General features: G+C 45.9%; 1 protein-coding gene across 1 annotated transcript; it reads left to right on the top strand.

Annotated features, from left to right (window-relative positions):
• Window positions 1–1,026: 1,026 nt before the first annotated feature.
• On the top strand, window positions 1,027–26,431 carry LOC144487071 (SWI/SNF-related matrix-associated actin-dependent regulator of chromatin subfamily A member 5-like; the record flags this gene model as incomplete). Its single annotated transcript, XM_078205131.1, has 7 exons — window positions 1,027–1,180; window positions 2,354–2,491; window positions 17,903–18,016; window positions 19,785–19,885; window positions 20,597–20,776; window positions 22,873–23,037; window positions 26,300–26,431. Coding segments are annotated over exons 1-7 (984 nt in total), but the record flags the coding sequence as incomplete, so codon positions are not given.
• Window positions 26,432–26,845: the final 414 nt, after the last annotated feature.

The following is a 26,845-nucleotide window of genomic DNA, read 5'->3' as shown; positions in this document are numbered from 1 at the left end:
CTCCGCCCTCCACACGATTCATTTTTCCACTTATCTTTGTGTCGTCTGCAAACTTTGTTACCCTACACTCAGTCCCCTCCTCCACATCGTCTATATAAAGTTTTGAACCATATTCAACCAATGCATAGACTGTGAAAGACAGTATAATATTAAAGAGCAACATGATTTTATTTGCGAATGCATGCATGAGGCGGGAGACACAGTCAATGAGGGTTGACTGTCCTGTCTGAACTAATATTAAAAGGTAAAATTATTATGTTATTCTGGCCATTTCAATACCCCACCCTGTCTCGTCAATCAAAACTGGAGGGCCCAATCACAATATTCAACGTTAGTACCTCTGCCAAAAACGTTCCACCTGTCAACAGGAATAGGAGATTCCTTCCCCTTTATCTCGGAAACCTAACCCACGTCATCAGCAGTAACTAACATCTTAGGATTTTTAGTTGGTGAAAGGAGTTACTCTTTCGCTGGAACCGGGGCCTCCTTTATCAGCTTGAGAGACTTATCTAGCCTCGCTACCCATGAGCGAATTTACTACCTTAAATAGTAGGCCTATTAACCTTGGCTTTTGCATAGCCAAAACCAGATAACAGAAGCTGCCTTTCTGTGCTCCATTATATCAAAAGATTTCGGCCTGTCTATCACTGCATTTACCATCATGCTGCAATCAGAACGAAGCCTGCCAAGGCGCACAATACATATATATTGAAAATACCATTTAAGCTTATAATACTTGGTTAATTTGTGGTTGTACAGTTTATAATACCTTTGCAGTTTACAATACCTTTTGCATATTTTGTCCCAGGCACATTGTGAATATGTGTATCAGACACGTTCTACTTACCTTAACCCAGTCTACTTACGTTAGTAAAACTAAAATGAAGGGTCACACACTAAGAATTCTATACCACCACTCCCCCTCCCTCCCCCCGGCATCAGTCCCTGTTGTTGGCCCTTGGCTATAGCCCAAGATAAGGCCACTCAAATAAAAGTGTCCCAATCCTTGTTCCTGTGTCCTGAAGTATGACTGGTCCCTTCTTATCTTGCTTGCTCAACTTAACTGTCATCACTGGTACCATCCCTTCTGTGGACTTCGACAACCTTGCACAAGCACACTTAATTACATTGACAAGCACCATCAATTCCAAGAACACCATGAAAAATATTGCAGTCGCTTGTAGGATTGATGTGTCCAAGTAGCCCGGCCAGCGTGAGAGCCAAGCACCTAAGGTTAATGGTACAAGGTATTTGAGTATTTCCACCTCTTTCCTGAAATGATTAACCGGATTAGATATGTTTTCTGAACTATCTGGTACGTACGTGCAACATTCTGATCCAATCACTGCACAAGTCCTGCCCCTTGCCGCCAAGACATGATCTAATGCCAATCTGTGTTGAAGTAACACCGTTTGCATGGTTACCATCTCGTCATTAACCTTAGCAATGGCAGTTGCTGCATCACTGGCGACTTGTTCCAAAATGGAGTGGAGAACCAGAATTTCACAGATCGCTTGAGCTACTCCATATTGGGAAAACAATATGCCAAAGTACCGTTGTGTTGCTGGAAAACCTCGTCGATGTCTTGGCAGGGGAAGGAATTTAGGAATGTGATATATGCATGGGAATGCATATCCAAGGTAACACAACTCCTTCCATCCGACAGGGAGCCAAGGAAATGCCCTCTCTCCACAAATCCATTACTTTCCACTGAGAGTTGGATAAGTATTGCCTCCTCTGCAGCAATAAGAAATATTGCAAGACTGATCATTACGAGGTGGATTCAGGCATAGCCAGATGGTTCGATATATCATGTGGTCACATTCACTTATGCCTACGTTTTCCCCTTGGCCTTCCATGTTTCAAACACAATATATCCCTTTTGGTTTTGGTGTTGGCTGTTTTAAAACTAAACTAGGAGCTGGTTTCCCTCTGACTTAATTTCGCTGCGCAAGGCTCACTGCTATGAAATTCTTCACTTACCCATGTACTGATGAATCCTGATATTGGATGTCCAGGATGCATGGAATTCCGGGCTGTTTGATCCACCTTTACTAATTCAGACCATGTTAAGGGCATTGGCTGCAATGGTATTCCCCCTCCTGCATGTATGGGGATGTGCGAACATACACAACACTTCGCCTGACTGGTCAATCTAGCATATGTTTGTCCCATATATTCGTAAGTATTAACAAGTACCACCCGAGGGGAATGCTGAAGGTGCTCAGTTGCTGGTCCCACCTGAGTCCAAATCTGTACGTTCAATACTAACAAGACACAATCACAAGCATTCATTACAACAATCTCTACAACTTCTGTCTTACAATCAACCACAATTGTTGATCAATTTCAGGTAATAATACAGCTTGTTTACAAAACGTGCACAATCACTGCGCCACAATTGCATGCGCTCACGACTTGACTTGCTTCCGCATTGGGGGATGTCCGGTCGAACTTAATTGGAACTGTGCGTTGATTGTAGCTGTGGCAGGTCAGAGACCTTCTGTGCACATAATCTGTAATAGAATTCAGATGGCCTCGCGAGCTTAAATTTAACAATCAGAATAAATTTGATCTAATCAGATTTTCGCCACTTATACTATTATATTAAACCATTCAGTCGCTGGGTCAGGTTTGGAATTTTGGGGTTTACCAACGGCGTTCACTGAGTCCAGTGTTTCCAGCGCGGGTCGCACTTCTCACCAATTAGGGCACATGTCTGCCCTGTAACCAACACATCAATAGGCCCTTCCAAGCGATCTCCTAGCCCCTTTTTGCCTGTCATGAGCTTCACCATTACCTTATCTCCTGGTGAAGGCAATTTAGGAGTACTCTGTCCCACCAATTTAGTCCAATCTCGGTGCTGCTGTTGCGCGATCAACTTCCTCATGAGTAAATGTAGAATGTCTATTAGATCATTCCATATTCAATTCATCCTCTCGACCATCCCTCAACTCTAAGGGTGCTATGGCATGTGAAACCTCTGTTTTATTCCCAACATACGGCAGAGCTCTATCAACGCACCCCCCCCCCCCACCCACCACCACCACCCCCCCCCCACCCCCACCCCCGGCCCCTACACATACCGTGAAATGAGTTCCATGATTAGAATCCAGCTGAAGAGGCATTCTCCACCTGGGTATTCTCTCACTTGCTAATATCACAGCTACTGTTGTAGCTCTGGTATCTTTACATGAAAATGCTTCAACCCATCGAGTAAACTAGTCTACAATTTCTAAACAGTACGCTTTCCCTGTACCCGTGGGAATGGCCCTGGCACATTAATTCGTAAATTCTCCCAGGGTCCTTTGGGTCTGAGTTGACTTCCCATTTTAATCTTGCAGGGACGTCCTGGTACCACTAGGGTGCACTTCAGACCCTCTGACAATGTTCCCATTTCTTCAAGAAATCAAGCATTCTGTCCCTGCTCATGTGTACTATTCCGTGATAAGTCTTCAGCAGCTAATGCTGTATTATTTCAGGAACTATTATTGTCCCTTCTCTCCTCCATAATCCATTATCACCTTTCCATTCTCTATCTTTTTTTCCATTCTCCTTTTCCTCTTCATCTGCTTGTTCCTGCACGTGTTTAACATCAATATCTGGACTGTCCTCAACTGCTATTGCTGCTAACCCTACAGGCTTTGTCCACTCCCAATCCGGTTTCACCTGGTCAGCAAAATGATTTCCTTGCTGGACTTTAGCAGGTCGAATAGGATGGAAGAAAATAATATTAAGGGTAAGACGCGTGGCAGTGTGGAAGATCAGAAGGATATTGGGGTCCGGGTTCATAGGACACTCAAAGCCGCGTCGCAGGTAGAGGCTGTGGTTAAGAAGGCATACGGAATACTGGCCTTCATCAGCAGAGGAATTGAGTTTAGAAATCGGGAGATAATGCTGCAGCTGTACAGGACCCTGGTCAGACCCCACCTGGAGTATTGTGCCCAGATCTGGTTGCCTCATTACAGAAAGGATGTGGAACCATAGAAAGGGTGCAGAGGAGATTTACAAGGATGTTGCCTGGATTAGGTGACATGCCTTATGAGGATAGGTTGAGAAAGCTAGGTCTTTCCTCCTTGGAGAGACGAAGGATGAGAGGTGACCTGATAGAGGTGTATAAGATGTTGAGAGGTATTGATAGAGTGGATTCTCAGAGGCGTTTACCCAGGACTGAAATGGTTGCCACAAGAGGACACAGGTTTCCGGTGCTGGGGAGTAGGTACAGAGGAGATTTAGGCGTAGGTTTTTCACTCAGAGAGTGGTGGGTGCGTGAAATCGGCTGCCGGTAGTGGTGGTGGATTCAGATTCGATAAGGTCTTTTAAGAGACTTTTGGATAAGTTTATGGAAGTTAGTAAGATAGAGGGTTATAGGTAAGCTGAGTCGGTAGGGATATGTTCGGCACAACTTGTGGGCTGAAGGACTTGTTTGTGCTGGAGCTTTTCTATGTTCTCTGTTTTATGTTAGTTGTTCTCCAATCCTCTGGCACCTCATCCATGGCTAAATACGATGCAAAGATTTTGGCAAAGTCCTGAGCAATTTCTTCCCTCCCCTCTCTCAGTATACGTGGTTAGCCCCCATCTGCTCCTGGGGACTTGATTACCTTAATGTTTTTTCAAAATCTTAAACTCAAATGCCTTCTACATTTCTATCTCGCCATGTCCTGAAATGTCAACATCCTCCTTTTTGCACTCACCATCGACCACATCTTCCTGCTCCTCTCATAATGTTAGGGGGACTGCATTTTTCATTCGCTGGTCGTAACATAGCCACAAAAGACGCTATTACTATCAATTACTGATCCAACACTGACGATTATTCATCTGCTAACCCTGGGACAACTGACAGTACCCTACATCAGATTAACATCAAGAAATATCCAAGGTTCGTTTGTCAGGATGAAAGAGCGAGCCTGGCAGACAGTTGACCATGACAAAACGTTTGTGCAGCAAGGAGTCCAACAACACGAGGTTAAAGTCCAACAGGTCTGTTTGGTAGCAAACGCCACTAGCTTTCGGAGCGCTGCTCACAAGCAGCAAACAGGGCATATAAAGACACAAACTCAATTTACAGAACAATGAATAATGTTTGGAATGCGAGTCTTTACAGCTAATCAAGTCTTAAAGGTACAGACAAAGTGAGTGGGGGGAGCATTAAGCACAGGTTAAAGAGATGTGTATTGTCTCCAGACAGGGCAGCCAGTCAGATTTTGCAAGTCCAGGCAAGTTGTGGGGGTTACGGATAGTGTGACATGAACCCAAGATCCCGGTTGAGGCCGTCCTCATGTGTGCGGAACCTGGTTATCAGTCTCTGCTCACCGACTCTGCGCTGTCATGTGTCGTGAAGGCCGCCTTGGAGAACGCTTACCCGAATATGAGAGGCCGAATGCCGTGACCACTGAAGTGCTCCCCAATAGGAAGACAACAGTCTTGCCTGGTGATTGTCGAGCGATGTTCATTCATCCATTGTCGTAGCGTCTGCATGGTTTCTTCAATGTACCATGCCTCGGGACATCCTTTCCTGCAGTGTATCAGGTAAACAACATTGGCCGAGTTGCAAGAGTATGTACCATGTACCTGGTGGATGTTGTTCTCTCGTGAGATGATGGCATCTGTGTCGATGATCCGGCACATCTTGCAGTGGATGCTGTGACAGGGTTGTGTGGTGTCGTGGTCACTGTTCTCCTGAAGGCTGGGTAATTTGCTGCGGACAATGGTCTGTTTGAAGTTGTGCGGTTGTTTGCAGGCAAGAAGTGGGGGTGTGGGAATGGCCTTGGCGTGATGTTCGTCCTCATCAATGACATGTTGAAGGCTCCGGTGGAGATGTCGTAGCTTCTCCGCTCCGGGGAAGTACTGGACGATGAAGGGTACTCTGAACATCTCCTCCGCTGAGCAGAGACTGATAGCCAGGTTCCGCACACATGAGGACGGCCTCAACCGGGATCTTGGGTTCATGCCACACTATCTGTAACCCCCACAACTTTATATGCCCTGTTTGCTGCTTATGAGCAGATCTCCCACTCACCCGATGAAGGAGCAGCGCTCCGAAAGCTAGTGGCGTTTGCTACCAAATAAACCTGTTGTACTTTAACCTGGTGTTGTTAGACTGTGTTTACTCCAGTCCAATGCCGGCATCTCCACGTCAAAACGTTTTTGGACAGGGGAGATATTTCCAACTGATTTGACATTTGAATTATTTTTGTTTTATCAGTTGGTAAAACTTGTGCGAAGAAAGAGAGAGAAAGCATAGGAAAGGTTTCTTTCTTTAGAAAACTTCGAATGAACGTTATAATTAGAGGAATAAAGCATAAATAAACGGGAACTTATACCAAATGATTGTTACCTCATGTTTGTAAAATAATAGTTGGAGCCAATGTCTCTGCCTCCCGCCTCTGAAGTTCATTCCTGAGCATGCAAATATAGTGGTTATTTTCTACATTGGTCATCTAGAATAACGTCATATGAGGGGTGACTAAGTTGATTAGGATTTAGAAGAGGCGGGACTTCATGGAACCTCAGAAAGTTCTATCATGAATAAACAGGGTAGATTCATAAAGAATGTTCCCGAAAATGGGAGATTCATTAATTGGGGTCATGGTTTGAGGATAAGGGGTAAACCTTTTTGAACTGAGCTGAGGAGAAATGTTTTCAGCCATAGAGTGGAGAATCTGTGCAATTCCCTCCCACAGAAAGTAGTTGAGGTCAAAACGTTGTGTGATTTCGAGAATAAGTTAGGCATCGCTCTTGGGGCTCATTTGATAATGGGATATGGGGGGATGTTGGGATCAGGATTTTGAATTTCGTGATCAGCCATAATCAAAAGGAATGACGGAGCAGGTGCTAAGAGAGGAATTACCGACTCCTTCTATTTACTATGTTCACATGCTGTGGAGAATCGAGTTCATGCCCCGAAACAGTGCTACATGAATTCAAGTAATGAAGTAAATATAGAACAACAAAGCCATCATCAGCAATGCAATCAATGTAACCAATTGAAATTCCTAGAGCCAGAAAAGAGCAAATGAGTATTCCATGTGGCTCTCTGGGCCAACAGAAATTATAGATTCCACTCCATCTTCAAGGTCCAGTATTCTACCATTATCGTCAAGCAAATGATCAATGACTCGCTCAATGAGAAGATGTTCTGCTATGCTGCCAGGAGCAGCACCAGGCCTATGTGAAAATGTTGTGCAAGCCTGGTGGAGCGACAGCATACAACTGTACACGTGCACAACAGGAGGAGGAGCTGCAGCATCGGACAACCAATGGAGAAGAAAACAAATCCCAAATGATTGCTGAACCATATCAGGAATGGACATGAGCTTGAAGCAACAAATCTACCCCCGCCCCTACCAACAGGTGCGCCCTGGCATGCTGAGCATTCCTTGTGTATTTCTTTACTTTTTAATTTCATTCAGCTTCATATTCAGTATAGAGTCATAGAGTTATAGAGGTTTACATCATGGAAACAGGCCCTTCCACCCCAACTGGTCTATGCTGCCCAGTTGTCACGATTAAGCTCGTCCCAATTGCCAGCATTTGGCCCATATGCCTTCGCATCAATCCTGCCCATGCACTTGTCTAAATGACTTTTAAAATATAAAATTGTACCTGCCTCTACTACTGCATTAGGCAGCTCGTTTCAGAAACTGACCATCCTCTGTGTGAAAGAATTGACCCTCCAGATTCTTTTCTATCTCTCCACTCTCACCTGAAACCTATGCCCTCTAGTTTTAGACTATCCTATCTTTGGGAGAAGATGTTGACTATCTTTCTTATCTATGCCGTCCATTATTTTATATATCTGTATTAGATCAGCCCTCAGCCTCCTGCTCCACGGAAAAAAATCCCAGTCTATCCAGCTTCCCCATTAATCTCAAAACCTCAAGCCCCGGTAGCATCGTAGAAAATCTTTTCTGCACTCTCTCTCGTTGAATATCATTATTTCCATAATAAGTTGACCACAACTGTACACTGTATTCGAAATGTGGGCTCACCAATACCTTGTACAATTTCAATAAGACGTCCCAACTCCTGTATTGAATGTTCTGACCGATGAAACAAAGCATGCCGAATGCTCTCTTCACCATCCTGTCCAGCAGTGTCTCCACTTTCAAAGAACTATGAACCTGCACTCCTCGATCTCTTTGTTCTATAACTCTCCCCTACGCCTAACTTTAACTGAGTAAGTCCTGCCCTGGGTTCAAGACACCAAAATTATCACTTCACATTTATCTGAATTAAAATCCAACTGCCATTCATCGGCCCATTGGTCCAATTGACCAAGATCCTGTTTCAATCCGAGATAACCGTCTTCACTGTCCACTCTGCCACCAATCTTGGTGTCATCTGCAAACTTACGAACCACGCCTCCTAAATTTTCATCCAATCAATAATATAAATGACAAATAACAGCGGACACAGCAATGATCCCTGACGCACAGCACTGGTCACAGGCCTCCAGTAGAAAAACAGCCCTGTTTAATCGCTCTCTGTCTTCTGTCATCAAACCAACTTTGCATCCAATTGGCTCCCTCACCCTAGATCGCGTGCGATTTAACCTCATGCAGCAAAATGCATCATGGTGCCTTGGCAAAAGCCGCACTAAAGTGTATATTGAGAACGTGGTCTGCACTGCCCTCATCTCCCTTCTTGCTAACCCTTTCAAAAAATTCAATCAGCTTGGCGAGACATGAATTTCCACTCAGAAATCCATGCTGATTGTTCCGAATCATTCATTTCCTCTCTAAATACCTGTCGATCCTGTCTCTCTGAATAATTTCTTGAAACTTAAGCAGTCCCGTCTTTCGGCTCACCAGCCTGTAGTTCCCAGGCTTTTCCCTGGAGACCTTCTCAAACAAAGGCACAACATCTTCCCGCCGCCAATTTTCATGCAGCTCACGTGGTGCTGTCGATGATACAAAGGCCTCTGCGGGCAGCTGCAATTTTCTCCCTATTCTCCCGTGTTGTTTTTCCACAGGAGTGGATATATTTGTTCATTATTAGACGGTGTTAATTTCTAATCAGACTTCTGAAAATCAAGCAGCACATGCAGCAATGTCAGGTGCGAGTTCGCGTATTCCATGTTGCTAACTTGCCTCACGAATGCCACCTCAGTTCCACAATCTATTAGACACAATTCAAGAACCGGAAGGAATACTCTCCACGTGTCCGGATGAGAGCAGTGTTATCTGCACGCAAACAGTTTGACACGGAATTGGCTGCGCATTTCGATTATTATATGATAGCCTTGTCACTCACACGCCAGTCTGTAGAATTAGTCGATAGCGAACTACTATAGGCTGCATGAGGAACCTGTGATGCAGTGGCCAGCGTCCTCACCTTTGAGCCGGAATCTACGGATAGAATTCGCACTTCAGGACCTGTTGTCCAAAGATAATACATTCGGAGCCGGCCCCACCGTTTTGAGTAACAACATTATATCTGTCCAGGATACACCAGGGGGAGGAAGTAAGAGTTGGAATGATTTTTGGGGCGGCACGGCAGCAAACTGGTTAGCACTGCTTCTTCACAGCTCCATGGTCCCGGGTTCGATTCCCAGCTCGGGTCACTGTCTGTGTGGAGTTTGCACATTCTCCTCGTGTCTGCGTGGGTTTCCTCCGGGTGCTCCGGTTTCCTCCCACAGTCCAAAGATGTGAGGGTTAGGTTGATTGGCCAGGTTAAAAATTGCCCCTTTGAGTCCTGGGATGTGTAGATTAGTGGGTAAATATGTGGGGGTAGGGCCTGGGTGGGATTGTAGTCGGTGCAGACTCGATGGGCCGAATGGCCTCCTTCTGCACTGTAGGGTTTCTATGATTTCTATGATTTCTATGGTCAGGTATATCATGGAAAGAAATTTGACTTCGAACAATCAGGATCCATCGCTCCAGGCCGCAAGAAGCATGTTAAAGTGGATCATACCACAGGAAGACAGAATCCGTGTGTGACTGGTTGTGTCAATTGGCTGGATGGAAGGTGTGGAATATATTAGTGACAACATAGAAACAAAGAAACTAGAAGCAGGAATAGGCCATTGAGTATCACAGAGTATCCATTGATTGTAAACCTCACATCTCATTCATGGTTCTGTATAAGGCATTGATACAATATGCAGGTGTCTTTGATGGCCTTGTCACTCACTCCGCAGTCTTTAGAATAAGCAGATAACGAACTACTATTGACTGCATGAGTGACCTGTGGTGCAGTTACCAGCGTCCCCGCTTTGAACAAGAATGTACGGATATAATTCTCACTTCAAAATTCTTTCACCAGTGAAGCTTGGCATTAACTTTAAACACAGGGACCTTAATGTCCTTCATTCATCTGAATGGGTGAAAAACAGTCAGTATCTGGGCGTTGACATTTCGCAATGTTTCTAATGTTGAACCCGCATCTTTGACCTAAAGAGCGAGTTAAGAAGAGCCAGGAGGGGACATGAGAAGTCTTTGGCAGATAGGATCAAGGAAAACCCAAAAGCTTTCTCTAGGTATGTCAGGAGTAAAAGAATGACTAGGGTAAGATTAGGGCCAGTCAAGGACAGTAGTGGGAATTTGTGCGTGGAATCTGAAAAGATAGGAGAGGCACTAACTGAATATTTTTCGTCGGTATTCACACAGGAGAGGGACAGTGTTGTCGAGCAGAGTACTGAGATGCAGGCTGTTGGACTGGACGGGATTGAGGTTCATAAGGAGGAGGTGTTAGCAATTCTGGAAAGGGTAAAAATAGATAAGTCCCCTGGGCCAGATGCGATTTATCCTCGGATTCTCTGGGAGGCGAGAGAGAAGATTGCAGAGCCTTTAGCTTTGATCTTTGTGTCGTCATTGTCTACAGGAACAGTGCCAGAAGACTGGAGGATAGCAAATGTTGTCCCCTTGTTCAAGAAGGGGAGTAGATACAACCCTGGTAATTATAGACTCGTGAGCCTTACTTCAGTTGTGGGCAAAGTTTTGGAAAGGATTATAAGAGAGAGTATTTATAATAATCTAGAAAGGAATAATTTGATTAGGAATAGTCAGCACGGTTTTGTGAAGGGTAGGTCGTCCCTCACAAACCTTATTGAGTTCTTTGAGAAGGTGACCAAAGAGGTGGATGAGGGTAAAGCGGTTGATGTGGTGTATATGGATTTCAGCAAGTGTTTGATAAGGTTCCCCATGGTAACCTATTGCAGAAAATACGGACACATGGGATTGAGGCTGATTTACTGGTTTGGATCAGGAATTGCCTTGCTGCAAGAAAACAGAGAGTGGTGGTTGATGGGAAATGTTCATCCTGGAGTTCAGTTCCTAGTGGTGTACCGCAAGGATCTGTTTTGTGGCCACTGCTGTTTATCATTTATATAAATGACCTGGATGAGGGCGTAGAAGGATGGATTATTAAATTTGCGGATGACACCAGAGTCGGTGGAGTTGAAAACAGTGCGGAGGGAAGTGGCTGGTGACAGAGGGACATAGATAAGCTGCAGAGCTTGGCTGAGAGGTGGCAAATGGAGTTTAATGCGGAAAAGTGTGAAGTCATTCACTTTGGAAGGAGGAACAGGAATACAGAGTACTGGGCTAACGGTAATATACTTGGCAGTGTGGATGAACAGAGAGATCTGGGTGTCCATGTGCATAGATCCCTGAAAGTTGGCACCCAGGTTGATAGGGTAGTTAAGAAGGCTTACGGTGTGTTAGCTTTTCCCACATTTCCCACAGAGGATGCGCGCGCGCGCCACAGAGGATGCGCGCGCGCCACAGAGGATGCGCGCGCGCCACAGAGGATGCGCGCGCGCGCGCCACAGAGGATGCGCGCGCGCGCGCCACAGAGGATGCGCGCGCGCCACAGAGGATGCGCGCGCGCGCCACAGAGGATGCGCGCGCGCCACAGAGGATGCGCGCGCGCGCCACAGAGGATCGGGGGGAGGGGCAGAGAGGATCGGGGGGAGGGGCAGAGAGGATCGGGGGGAGGGGCAGAGAGGATCGGGGGGAAGGGCAGAGAGGATCGGGGGGAGGGGCAGAGAGGATCGGGGGGGAGGGGCAGAGAGGATCGGGGGGGAGGGGCAGAGAGGATCGGGGGGAGGGGCAGAGAGGATCGGGGGGAGGGGCAGAGAGGATCGGGGGGAGGGCAGAGATGATCGGGGGGAGGGGCAGAGAGGATCGGAGGGAGGGGCAGAGAGGATCGGGGGGGAGGGGCAGAGAGGATCGGGGGGAGGGGCAGAGAGGATCGGGGGAGGGGCAGAGGGGATCGGGGGGAGGGGCAGAAAGGATCGGGGGGAGGGGCAGAGAGGATCGGGGGGAGGGGCAGAGAGGATCGGGGGGAGGGGCAGAGAGGATCGGGGGGAGGGGCAGAGAGGATCGGGGGGAGGGGCAGAGAGGATCGGGGGGAGGGGCAGAGAGGATCGGGGGGGAGGGGCAGAGAGGATCGGGGGGGAGGGGCAGAGAGGATCGGGGGGAGGGGCAGAGGGGATCGGGGGAGGGGCAGAGGCGGGGGCGGGGAAGCTGGAGGCGGGGGGCGGGAAGCTGGAGGCGGGGGGGAAGCTGGAGGCGGTGGGGTGGGAAGCTGGAGGCGGGGGGGGGAGAGGGGAATTTGGGGGTGAGAGACTGAGGGCGGGGGGTTTAAAAGGATTGGGAGTGGATTCAGGAGAGGGGTTCGGGGGGGATTGAGCTGAGAGGGGTATCTATAGGGCATTGGCAGTAAGGGGAGGGGGGGACTCAGCAGCGGGTTTTGGGTCTGTTGGTGGCGCGGGGAAAGGCGTTGGGGGAACAGATGGAGAGGGGTAGCAGGGGGGGCAAACTCGGGGTGGGGGCAAACTCGGGTGGGGGCAAACACGGGGGGGGGCAAAGTCAGGGGGAGCTGGGCAATTCGGGGGGGAATGTCGGGGGGGGCAATGTTGGGGGGGGCAAGTCAGGTGGAGGGTTAGGGTTCGGACAAAGTCGGGGGGGCAGTCAGAGGGGGCAAAGTCGGGGGGGGAATGTCGGGGGGGGGCAATGTCGGGGGGGGCAATGTCGGGGGGGGGCAATGTCGGGGGGGGAATGTCGGGGGGGGAATGTCGGGGGGGGGAATGTCGGGGGGGGGGAATGTCGGGGAGAGAGATTGAGAGGGAGAGAGATTGAGAGGCAGAGAGATTGAGAGGGAGAGAGATTGAGAGGGAGAGAGATTGAGAGGGAGAGAGATTGAGAGGGAGAGAGATTGAGAGGGAGAGAGATTGAGAGGGAGAGAGATTGAGAGGGACTGAGATTGAGAGGGAGAGAGATTGAGAGGGAGAGAGATTGAGAGGGAGAGAGATTGAGAGGGAGAGAGATTGAGAGAGAGAGAGATTGAGAGAGAGAGAGATTGAGAGGAAGAGAGATTGAGAGGGAGAGAGATTGAGAGAGAGAAATGTTGAGAGAGAGAAAGATGGAGAGGGAGATTGAGAGGAGGCTGCAAACAGAGAGAAAAGCAGGGCTGAGGCGGGAAAGGTGCAGACAGAAAGTGAAGAGGTTCATACTCACCATCGCACATGTTTTCGCTCGGTGATCTCTCCAACTCCTTCCATCCCCTCTCCCATGGCGGGGAGAGAGATCCAGGAACAGGGGCTTTGTGCTGGGAAAGGGGGGGGGGTTAAAATATCAGAGCTGGAACTCCATGCAAGCACACACTGACTCACTCACTCACAAAGACACAGCTTACCTGATACTTACCAACCCACGTGGAGAGAGAGACTGGACAAAGGAGCCTCAGCCTTTTTATAACCTCACTGAGTCACTCAAACTGTCCACACCTCCCCAATCACCCCCCCATCTAACCACAGCGCCTCCACCTCACCTGAACCCACCTACTCCAGGTATGGGCCAGTCCAACACCAACCTGTCTCTGAGTGTGTGGGGGGGGGGGGGTGTTTGTGTGTGTGGGGGTTAGTGAGCACCAGGCAAATGGTTCATCCCAAGGCTCTCCCTTCCCCCCCGCCCCCCCCATCCCAGCTTCACATCACCAGCACTGGTAGCTGAGAGAAGATGGATTTAAATGAACCAGCAGCCCTGCACTGCCAGGGAGAGAGAGAGAGAGGCCAGGTCTGAATGTGGATTGTACAACTTGTTCATCCAGGACTCCATCCGCTACAGGTTTGCACCCTTTGCCGATTCTTGCAAAGTTCACTTTTCCTTAAGTTGCCTGAACTGAAACAAGATCTTGCAAAGTTCTTTGTTGCTGCGTTTACAACTCCCACTTCTGATTTACAATGCTGTGTGTCCGGGTGTGTGTGTGTGTGCCCTGTGCTTCATGGTTAATGATTCACCACTGATCAGAGCTGCAAAATAAAGCGTTTAGCCTTTTTTTAACAGAAGCACTGGCTGGGGGAGGGGAGGGAGAGAATGAGAGTGAAGTTTCTGTCTGATAAATGCTGTAAATGTGTATTTAACCAGCAGCTCTGCAGAGAGACAGATGCAGGATTTTAAACTCTCTGGGAGCTGCAGCCAGGGACTCACACACACACACACACACACACAGATAGACATCAGCTCCTGTTTCACACCAACAACCAGGCTGGAGTCGATGCAGCTAATTTCCATCCAGAAATGTACTTGATCCATGAAGTTCAGTGAGGGTTACATTCCCATGACTTCAGTCCAATCCAGTTCAGTTTGTTGGAATGCAGTGTGGGAGCCTCTGAGGGAGTTTGGCTCTGGGGGGGGGGGGGGGGTTCACTTTTCTCTTATTCAACCTCTCCTGTCTTCCACCGTCTCACAGACCTGCCTTTCGTCCCTGTCCCACCCGCCCCTTTCTCCAAACCTGTTACAATTTTAACTTTCCCCAGTTCACAGGAAAGGTCACAGACCTGAAATGTTAACTCTGTTTCTCTCTCTCTCTCTGCACAGATGCTGCCGAACCTGCTGAGTTTAATTCCAGCATTTCCCTGTTTTCTAAGATTTCACAGAATAGTGTTCGTGCAGGAGGAGGCCATTTGGCCCATCGTGTCTGCACCAGCTCTCCAATGTGCTGTTAAATCAGAGATTGATGTAAAACTGAGATCTGTTCCTGACTGAGAGCGAAACGGCAGGTTTACATTTCCAGACTGAAAATAACTGGCCAATATTTTGTGCAGATTGTTCCCAGTTCCTTGCTTGTGGTCTATCCCGAACTGCCCTTGAACTGAGCAGCTTGCTTGCTGGGCCATTCCAGAGTCAACCACATCGTGTGGACCTGGATTCACATGAAAGACTTAAAGGTCCTACCAGACCTGCTGAGATTTTCCAGCATCCTCTGGTCTTATTCTGGAGTCGGATAAATTCCTTCTCTGAAGGGCATCGGTGAACCAAATGGGTTTTAACGGCAATGGTTTCATGGCCATCAACAGGCCTTTAATGACAGATTTTTATTGAATTGAGATTTCACTATTTGCTGTGGTGTGATTGGAAGCTGGCTGCCCAGTGCATTACCCTCGGACTCTGGGCTCCCAGTCCAGTGACAATACCACCACACCATCAGATTGAGAGCATTTGTGTGATAGTCCCCAGTCTACCACTTTCAGGCCGGTCTCAATATGTTTAAAATAAACCGTTTTAAAATAAATCAATTCAAGTCTACATTAAATACCAGTTGGAGGAATTCACAGTTGCCTGGGGCAGTTTTCTAACACATTACCATCTTTCTATAGATAAGGAATCAAGTATTGTACACAATACTCCAGATGTGGTCTCTCCAATGCCTTGCACACTGGAAACATACTGGAATTTAGAAGAATGAGAGATCAAATTGACAAGATGATAAAAGGTGTGGATAAAGTAGACGTGTAGCGGATGCTTCGTCTTGTGGGACATTCTACGACGAGTGGTCATAGTCTTAGGAGAAGGGGCAGCAAATTTAAAACAGAGCTGAGGAGAAACTACTTCTCCCAAAGGGTTGTGAATCTGTGGAATTCGCTGCCCCAAAGAGCGGAGGATGCTGGGACAGTGAGTAAATTTCAGGAGGGGTTAGACAGATTTTTAATTGGTGATGGGTTGAAGGGTTATGGGGAGAAGGCAGGAAAATGGGGATGAGCCATGATCGAATGGCGGAGCGGACTCGATGGGCCGAATGGCCGAATTCTGCTCCTATATCTGAGGAATTTCTGACCCTTCCTATTTAATAATTCATTCCCTCATAATAAATGGTAACATTTTATGACATTTCTAATTAATTGCTGTACCTGTATATTAGCCCCTTTTGATTCATGCCCAAGGACGGCCCAATCCCTCTGTCCCTCAGAATGTTGTGATCTCGCACCATTTAGTTATTAAGTGTATTTTATATTCATCAGGCCAAAATGTGCATTTTCACATCCGCCCATTAAACACAATTTGGCGAAGCTTTGCCAATTCACTGAACTATTTATGTCCCTCCATCGTCCCCTTACATCCTCATCACCATTTATTTTCCAATCTATTGTTGTGTCATCAGCAAACTTAACATCCATATCTGCTCTGTGACATATCACTGTGTAATCTAACAATTACTCCAGTTCCCCTGGATTCCTGCTCTGTGACATATCACTGTGTAATCGAACAATTAATCCAGTTCCCCTGGATTCCTGCTCTGTAACATATCACTGTGTAATCGAACAATTAATCCAGTTCCCCTGGATTACTGCTCTGTAACATATCACTGTGTAATCTAACAATTAATCCAGTTCCCCTGGATTTCTGCTCTGTAACACATCACTGTGAAATCCAACAATTAATCCAGTTCCCCTGGATTCCTGCTCTGTAACATATCACTGTGTAATCTAACAACTAATCCAGTTCCCCTGGATTCCTGCTCTGTGACATATCACTGTGTAATCTAACAACTAATCCAGTTCCCCTGGATTCCTGCTCTGTAACATATCACTGTGTAATCTAACAATTAATCCAGTTCCCCTGGATTCCTGCTCTGTAACATATCACTGTGTAATCTAACAACTAATCCAGTTCCCCTGGATTCCTGCTCTGTAACATATCACTGTGTAATCTAACAATTAATCCAGTTCCCCTGGATTCCTGCTCTGTAACATATCACTGTGTAATCTAACAATTAATCCAGTTCCCCTGGATTCCTGCTCTGTAACATATCACTGTGTAATTTAACAATTAATCCAGTTCCCCTGGATTCCTGCCCTGTAACATATCACTGTGTAATCCAACAATTAATCCAGTTCCCCTGGATTCCTGCTCTGTAACATATCACTGTGTAATCTAACAATTAATCCAGTTCCCCTGGATTCCTGCTCTGTAACATATCACTGTGTAATCTAACAATTAATCCAGTTCCCCTGGATTCCTGCTCTGTAACATGTCACTGTGTAATCTAACAATTAATCCAGTTCCCCTGGATTCCTGCTCTGCAACATATCACTGTGTAATCTAACAATGAATCCAGTTCCCCTGGATTACTGCTCTGTAACATATCACTGTGTAATCTAACAATTAATCCAGTTCCCCTGGATTTCTGCTCTGTAACACATCACTGTGAAATCCAACAATTAATCCAGTTCCCCTGGATTCCAGGGACCCAGGTTCGAGTCCCGGCTTGGGTCACTGTCTGTATAGTGTTTGCACATTCTCCCCGTGTCTGCGTGGGTTTCCTCCGGGTGCTCCGGTTTCATCCCGCAGTCCAAAGATTAGGGTTAGGTGAATTGGCCATGCTAAATTGCCCCTTAGTGTCAGGGGAACTAGCGAGGGTAAATGCATGGCATCATGGGGATAGGGTCTGGGTGGGATTGAGGCCGGTGCAGACTCCATGGGCCAAATGGCCTCTTTCTGCACTTTAGGATTCTATGTACTAATCCTCACCACAAAAGTGATGCACAATCTCCAAAATAATTTGTATGGTGCTGTTTATTCTGAAGTGATTGTGGATTTGAAATTGACTGCAGTAACAGCTCTTTTAAAATGGTTTGGAAAGTAATAGTAACCCCTCGCACAAAACAATTCAGTTTTAATTCTTAGCTATCGACATCGTCGTACGGAACAGGAAGAGGATGAAGAGCTACTGTCAGAAAACAGCAAGGCAACCAATGTCTGCACAAGGTTTGAAGAATCCACATCATGTGTGTAAAGCCATTTTATTCATTATTTCACACATGAGTTAATGTAGCTCAGTTTTCACTACCTTTTCCAATATTGCTTTCACATTTTCAGTCACCATTCATCGATGTGCAGTGTTCAATTTTGTCAAAATTAGACCTTTGGGAACATTTGAGCTTGTTGTAATTAAATCTCCAAAAACAGCACCTCCCGTTCTCCTGGTTTAATTGGCTGTATTTATTGGCATAAGGGGTCTTTTTAATGGAACAATCTACTAATGCTGACAGACACCACGGACTCACTCCAGCCTAACTTGTAATCTGACATCATATTTTCTGACTGGATATTGTGGATATTGAGTATTTTGAGGTCAGATTCAGCATGAATAAAATGCAGGGTAAAGCTGAAAGATCTCCCTCATGCCAGTATGACATGTGTTTCATATATCAGCCTTTCACCTTGTTCTTTGTTTTGTTCAGCTTTGCCCTCTCAACCAATGCTCCCAAGGAACTGAGTAGAAACTGCTGCAACTTATTTTTGATGGTGTCCTAGCAGCCATTTTAACATGTTAGTGTGCGCCACATGAAAAGGAACATCTGTTTTCATGAGGAATAATTGGATTATCATACAGATTGCGTACATGTAACATGCTGTCCTTTTGGTGTTGAGAATCATGGATAATCTGTTCCTTACCCTATGAAATGGTGAGCTGAATGATCTGTTCTCCCAAATGGCATTTCCCCAATCAAAGAACAAAGAAAAGTACAGCACAAGACAGGCCCTCCAGCCCTCCCAGCCTGTGCCAATCATGATGCCCTCACTAAAATAAAGAAAAACCCTTCTGTCCTTATTTGGGTCTGTATCCCTCTATTCCCTCCCTATTCATTTACCCGTTGAGATGCCTCTTAAATGTTGCCAATGTGCCTGCTTCCCCCACCTCCCCTGGTAGTGCATTCCAGGCACCCACCACTCTGTGAGAAACTTCCCCCACACATCTCCGTTAAATTTTATACCTCTCACCTTGAACCTGCGCCCCCTTGTAATTAACACTTCCACCCTTGGAAAAAAGCTTCTGACTATCCACCCTGCCGATGCCTCTCATCATTGTGTCCACCTCTATCAGGTCTGTCCTCAGCCTCTGTCTTTCCAATGAAAACAATCCTAGTTTATTCAACCTCTCCTCATAGCCAACACCCTTGAGACCAGGCAACATCCTGGTGAACCTTCTTTGCACTCTCTCCAAAGCTTCCACGTCCTTCTGGTAGTGTGATGACCAGAACTGCACGCAATGCTCCAAATACTTATAACATATTCAAAATCCCAGTAATGTCCATGCAATGATTTCTTACAAATCAGTCAAAGCCCAGTAAACTGATTCCTCACCATCATTCCTTCTCTCTGCCCTCCCAATCTTGCTCATACTTGCCTTAGTGAAGTTTAGGTGCTCTGTTTAACAGTTTATGTTTCTGTATAAACTTTGGCCTTCTTTTACAGGTCAATTTAGTTGCTCTCGAATGGTAGTAGTCGTGGTGAAAATCACCACCTTTGTTTTGGAGCCTGCGTCTGAACGCTGACATTCTTTATGCAAACATTGAGACCCTAATACCAAATGGATTGTGCTGCTTGCTTTTTGTTGTCTCAAGCTGTCATGGTGCTTTCAGTTCAATGGTTCCTGAAACAGTAATACTTTTCCTTTTGGTCATGGCACTGATTTCATTTCCCCTTGAGCTGTATTCTGTGCAGACTCTTGCAACGGTCGAAGGCTCTAAATATTTGGGGTCTCTTCCACAGATGTAAACGGAGGGAAACTCCGCCACTATCAGATCCGTGGACTGAATTGGCTGATTTCTTTATCTGAGAATGGCATTAATGGTATCCTGGCAGATGAAACGGTATGAATACACATTGATTGTAGACATAACAATTGTTTGGTGTAGGCATGTGAGATGTTTAGTTTAAAGGATTTAAGAAGATAAATGTCTCTGTAGTGTACTGGTTATCACGTTCGCCTAACGTGAAAGGTTCCCGGTTCAAAACGGGGTGAAGCATTCATTATATGTATTCAAGAGGCGGCTCGGTAAAGCACTTGGGGTGAATGGGATCAAAGGTTATTGGGGGGGAGGGGGGAAACAGGATGAGGCTATTGAGTTGGATGATCCGCCATGATCGTAATGAATGGTGGAGCAGGCTCGAAGGGCCAAATGGCCTCCTCCTGCTCCTATCTTCTATGTTTGTAAATAGGGAACAAGTATCTTCTCCCGGATGTTCGAGGGTGTACCATTCAAAGGTTAGCGGAAACCTGGAACGTTTGTTTTCTCCTCCTTCCTGCCAAAACCTAGCCTTTTATTTTATAAAAAACTTGAGACATGGTTATTCTGGACATGTCAAAACTGAGACGAAGGTTTTTGTTAGATTAGTGTGAAGGGAAATGGAACCAAGGCAGATAAATTGAGTTACGATGTAGATAAGCTATGATCGAATTAAATTGCAGAACAAACTTGATGGGCTGAATGGTTTCTTCCAGTACATTTCAGAAATGCTTCAACTGATGAAAAAACAGCCTTTGATTCTAAGAGAATTAATTGTTTTACTTTGTTTAACAGGGTCTCGGGAAGACTTTGCAAACTATTGCTCTTCTTGGGGACATGAAACATGATAGAAACATTCCTGGACCTCACATGGTTCTAGTCCCCAAGTCTACACTGCACAACTGGATGCTTGAGTTCAACAGATGGATACCGACTCTTCGAGCTATTTGTTTAATACGTGACAAGGAGCAAAGGGTAAGAACTGTGTTTTATGTTCCCTAAAATACTGTTGGAAAATACAGCTGATGCATGGAGTTTAATTTGAAAATGCATTGCACGCTGTGGAAGTAATCCGTGCGGTGCTTGTTGGATCTCCTGCCACATGTTGGCCGACCCCAGTGGGAAAGTACAACTACCCTTGCTGCCCCAGCATCGGAACAAGAAAAAACAGCCAGGATTCTTAAAGCTGGTTGCTATCTCCACATCTGTCATTAACCAAATAGGAATTCAGTAATCCGCAAGCACTTGCTGTCAAAACCTGTGTGTGAAAAAGCTGCATGGGTGAGGTACCAAAGGACAGACAGCATCTGTTGGGCAAGTCGCGAGAGAGTCAGTTCATTCAGGGGGGAGCAAGATTCTTTTTACCACTAAACACTGACCCATAAACATAACGGCACATTTTGGAATATCTCCCAAAGGTAGGGGAGTCAAACTAGAGGGCATAGGTTTAAGCTGAGAGGGAAGAGATAGGAAAGGGTCCAGAGGGGCAACTTTTTCACTGAGGGTGGTGAGTGTCTGGAACAAGCTGCCAGAGGTCGTAATAGAGGCGGGTACAATTTTGTTTTTTAAAAAGCATTTGGACAGTTAGATGGGTATGGAGGGATATGGGCCGAATGCGGGCAATTGGGACTCGCTAAGTGGGTTTAAAAAGAGCAGCATGGACAAGTTGGGCTGAAGGGGCTTTTTCCATGCTCTGAACCTCTATGACCTTGTGTAAATTGCTGAATAAATAACCACTAGCATTGCCGTTGTGTGAACAAGCACTTTGTGTAATAAAAATACAATAAATGAAGGACTCATCAAACCTGGGATACAATTTTAATAAATTTAGACTTAACAAATTGAGATTTTGTATTTGGCCATTATTCAATCTTTAATATTAATCCTGCCTTTCACTGTATTGAATTTACTTTCGTCGACTCTCTCAAAAACATGTTTTCAACATGCATGTGGAGAATGGATCTGTCGCCAGTGTTAACGGCAGCCCTCAAGGTTCCTTGAGACTGGCTTTGGAGATCAGCTTTTCTTTGCTCTGCATAACTAAAATCCGAGATTTGCCACGCAGACAACGTTTGAGTGTAAATTTGCAAATATGTTAATTATATAGTAATTTATTGCTCTCTCCTTGCTTTGCAACACTCTGGGCGGGATTTTCCAGCCCCATCAGTGGCAGGGAATATCGTGTGCTGGACTGGAACATCTTGAGGTGGTGGCACAGTGGTGAGCACTGCTGCCTCACAGCAAGAGTTTTAACAACATCAGGTTAAAGTCCAACAGGTTTATTTGGTAGCAAATGCCTTTCGCTTTCGGAGCGCTGCTCCTTCGTCAAAAGTCTCACAGTCCAAAGAAGCGCAGGTTAGGTTGATTGGATCATGCTAAATTAACCCTAATGTCAGGGGGGGGGGCGGTTAACAGGATAAATATGTGGAGTTACGGGAATAGGGCCTGGGTGGGATTGTGGTCAGTGCAGACTCGATGGGCCGAATGGCCTCCTTCTGCACTGTAGGGATTCTATTCTATTCTATTCTAACTAATAGAGTCCCAAAGATCCTGTAGTTAAAATTCTGCATCTATAAGCCGCAAGATTCCGATGGACTGAGTCCGCTCCAGTAATAGGAGATTTCATCTTCTGGACTACAGAGAGGGAGAGCTGGAGAAAGATCGAGAAGGCCATGAAATAGAAAGAAAGGGAGAGAGGGGTGAGAGACAGGCAGAGCGAGCTCCAGACAGAGGGATTCTATGGTTTGGAGAATAGGGCCTGGGTGGGATTGTGGTCGGTGCAGACTCAATGGGCCGAATGGCCTCTTCCTGCACTGTAGGGATTCTATGGTTTGGAGAGTTGCCAAGAGCCAATTGCCCTTTGGCCGCTCTCCACCTTTGCCTGTTCTGCCCTTGACGCTGCTCACTGCTGGCGGGGCTGGAAAATCCCAACGTCAGTGTTTTATTCAGCTAAATTTGTCTGATTAATGCCTGTGATCAGATCTGTTTCTGCTGCGTCCCAATTGTCTTCGAGAAAAATAAATTTCTGGTGTTTGGAAAACTGAAATGTAACCCACTTCTTACTTCATCAGGCAGCTTTCATCAGAGATGTCCTCCTTCCTGGAGAGTGGGGTGTCTGTGTGACGTCGTATGAAATGCTCATCAGGGAGAAATCTGTTTTCAAAATATTTAATTGGCGATATCTGGTTATAGATGAAGCCGACAGGATCAAAAATGGGAAACCCTTAGGTAAGTGTGTTTTCCCTTCATTTTCTCTGCTCTCTTCCCCATCCCGTCCATTACCACCAGAGTTAATGGCTACCATTGTAGTGAATGCTACATTTTCTGCCTCATCTTCAGGTGAATTGGGGAGAAACGCAGGCTTGATTTGTAGCATGGGGGCATGAGCAGGGGGCGACATGGTAGCTCGGTGGTTCGCACTGCTGCCTCACAGCGCCAGCGACCCAGGTTCGATTCCCAGCTTGGGTCATCGTCTGTTTGGAGTTTACACGTTCTCCCCGTGTTTGCGTGGGTTTCCTCCGGGTGTTCCTGTTTCCTACCACAGTCCAAAAAAATTGCTGGTTTGGTGCTTTGGCCGTGCTAAATTCTCAGTGTACCGAAGTGTGGCGACTAGGGGATTTTCAGAGTAACTTCATTGCCGTGTTAATGTAAGCCTACTTGTGCCACTAATAAATAAACTTTAAATCTTTGTAAACCATGTGTCACATTCTCGGTTACATATCATGGAGTGAGGTTATTTTTGAGCAAGGTGCAGTTATGTGTGGGACCAGACAGAAAATGAGGCACAGAAGTTTGCTGCACACTGTTCCCCTGGAGAGGGGAATGCAAAGACGGGGTAAGACGGAGTGGCAAAGAACAGTAAAAAAGTATTCAGTGTGGATGGAAGTGACTGTTCTCTGGTGAATGAGATAACGAAGGACAGGAAGATTGGAACAAAAGGTTGGAGGGAAATCCAGGAGTAGAGATATTGAAATGAAGGAAAATGATACATTTTGAGTACTCATGGTTAATATAATTGTTATTTGCTGCTTTCACTGTTCCTTCACACTTCCATCAAAGCTTTAAGAGCTAAATTAAAAGGGCTATTTATTGTCACAGATGGAATGTGAATCTTGAGGAAAAGAGCGCTTTAATCTCACAATCCAATGCAGACAATCATTTTTTAAGTTAAAGTTTATCAGTGTCACAAGTCGGCTGACATTAACACTGTAATGAAGCTACTGTGAAAATCCCCTGGTCGCCAAACTCTGGCGCCTGTTCGGGTTACACTGAGGGAGAATTTAGCACAGCCAATGCACCCTAACCAGCATGTCTTTCGGACTGTGGGAGGAAACCGGAGCACCCGGAGGAAACCCACACAGACATGGGGAGAACATGCGGACTCCACACAGTTACCCAAGCCGGAAATCAAACACTGGTCCCTGTTGCTGTGAGGCAGCAGTGCGAACCGCTGTGCCATATTCAATCAAATTACTCCAGGGGTTCAGAAACTTCTGGGAAAGTTATTCCACCATTAATTATTGAGGCTCGATAGTTAATCTCTGGGTTTTAACACCAGTGGAAGAGTGGAGTGGAAATATTTGAATTGAAAATCAAAGATCAGATCTGTTTATTCAGACTGTAGTGTGCTCTTGTGTTAAAAGCTTTTTAACCAGCTGCTCCTTCCACAACCATTGCTTTTTAACCAGCTGTCCCTTCCACAAACATTGCTTTTTCACCAGCTGTCCCTTCCACAACCATTGCTTTTTAACCAGCTGTCCCTTCCACAACCATTGCTTTTTAACCAACTGCTCCTTCCACAACCATTGCTTTTTAACCAGCTGCTCCTTCCACAACCATTGCTTTTTAACCAACTGCTCCTTCCACAACCATTGCTTTTTAACCAGCTGCTCCTTCCACAACCATTGCTTTTTAACCAGCTGCTCCTTCCACAACCATTGCTTTTTAACCAGCTGCTCCTTCCACAACCATTGCTTTTTAACCAGCTGCTCCTTCCACAACCATTGCTTTTTAACCAGCTGTCCCTTCCACAACCATTGCTTTTTAACCAACTGCTCCTTCCACAACCATTGCTTTTTAACCAGCTGCTCCTTCCACACCCATTGCTTTTTAACCAACTGCTCCTTCCACAACCATTGCTTTTTAACCAGCTGCTCCTTCCACAACCATTGCTTTTTAACCAGCTGTCCCTTCCACAACCATTGCTTTTTAACCAGCTGTCCCTTCCACAACCATTGCTTTTGAACCAGCTGCTCCTTCCACAACCATTGCTTTTTAACCAGCTGTCCTTCCACAACCATTGCTTTTTAACCAGCTGCTCCTTCCACAACTATTGCTTTTTAACCAGCTGCCCCTTCCACAACCATTGCTTTTTAACCAGCTGCTCCTTCCACAACCATTGCTTTTTAACCAGCTGCTCCTTCCACAACCATTGCTTTTTAACCAGCTGCTCCTTCCACACCCATTGCTTTTTAACCAGCTGCTCCTTCCACAACCATTGCTTTTTAACCAGCTGTCCCTTCCACAACCATTGCTTTTTAACCAGCTGTCCCTTCCACAACCATTGCTTTTTAACCAGCTGCTCCTTCCACAACCATTGCTTTTTAACCAGCTGTCCTTCCACAACCATTGCTTTTTAACCAGCTGCTCCTTCCACAACCATTGCTTTTTAACCAGCTGCTCCTGCCACAACCATTGCTTTTTAACCAGCTGCTCCTTCCACAACCATTGCTTTTTAACCAGCTGCTCCTTCCACAACCATTGCTTTTTAACCAGCTGCTCCTTCCACAACCATTGCTTTTTAACCAGCTGCTCCTTCCACAACCATTGCTTTTTAACCAGCTGTCCCTTCCACAACCATTGCTTTTTAACCAGCTGCGCCTTCCACAACCATTGCTTTTTAACCAACTGCCCCTTCCACAACCATTGCTTTTTAACCAGCTGCTCCTTCCACAACCATTGCTTTTTAACCAGCTGCTCCTTCCACAACCATTGCTTTTTAACCAGCTGCTCCTTCCAAAACCATTGCTTTTTAACCAGCTGCTCCTTCCACAACCATTGCTTTTTAACCAGCTGTCCCTTCCACAACCATTGCTTTTTAACCAGCTGCGCCTTCCACAACCATTGCTTTTTAACCAACTGCCCCTTCCACAACCATTGCTTTTTCACCAGCTGCTCCTTCCACAACCATTGATTCGATTTGAAAGAAATACCATTCAATTGTGGACGGCTCTGGAAGTTTCCATATTCCCGTCTTGCAAGTTATAGATTACCGTTTGTAATCTTGATGTACTATTACTACACTTGCTTTTTGCTTCCTAATGCAAAGCATTTGGTGCCACTATATCTGAATTCATTGGAGAAATGACAGACACGAATACACACCTAAAAGTTCAGCGAACTTTTAACTGCAGTCTGAATCTACAGTTGTGCCAGTAGTATGATTCAAACTTGTACCCAGTTTGTACAGTCATGTTTTTAAATCTGCTAAATTTACAGCTCTCTGAAATAGTGAGAGAATTTAAAACAACAAATGGATTATTGCTCACGGATTCACCACTTCAGAACAACCTGCACGAACTCTGGGCTCTGCTCAACTTCCTCCTCCTGGATGTCTTCAATTCGTCTGCAGTAAGTAATGAGAAAAGCAGCTTGACAGTGACTGTACCGTTTGTCTAAGGTTCAATTACAGTGTTTCAACCTATTTCTTTTTGGAAGGCATGAGAGAATGCTGCAAAGTTGTGTCTTTTTCATTTTTGAAGCTAGTGTCAGGGGAAGCTGTCCAACTTGCTGGAGGGTGTTGTGTGACACCATTGTTCCTTGCATTGGGAGCAGCCAGGTCGCTAAATGGCCGCAGTCTGTGTATTAATTTGTCCACCTGCCCACATTTTCTGAGCACTATATTCACCATATGTGTGTCGATGCAGAGTCCAATTGGTGATGTCTGCTCCTCTAACCGTTCAAACTGCTATTGACCATTCCTGATGCTCAGTGTCACATCTGCCTTACACTGCGAAGCGTATTTAACATGCTTGATGTTTCCTT

This window comes from Mustelus asterias, unplaced genomic scaffold, assembly GCF_964213995.1.
Source record: "Mustelus asterias unplaced genomic scaffold, sMusAst1.hap1.1 HAP1_SCAFFOLD_576, whole genome shotgun sequence".
In the NCBI taxonomy this organism is placed as follows: domain Eukaryota; kingdom Metazoa; phylum Chordata; class Chondrichthyes; order Carcharhiniformes; family Triakidae; genus Mustelus; species Mustelus asterias.
This window is presented reverse-complemented; position numbering and strand designations above follow the sequence as displayed.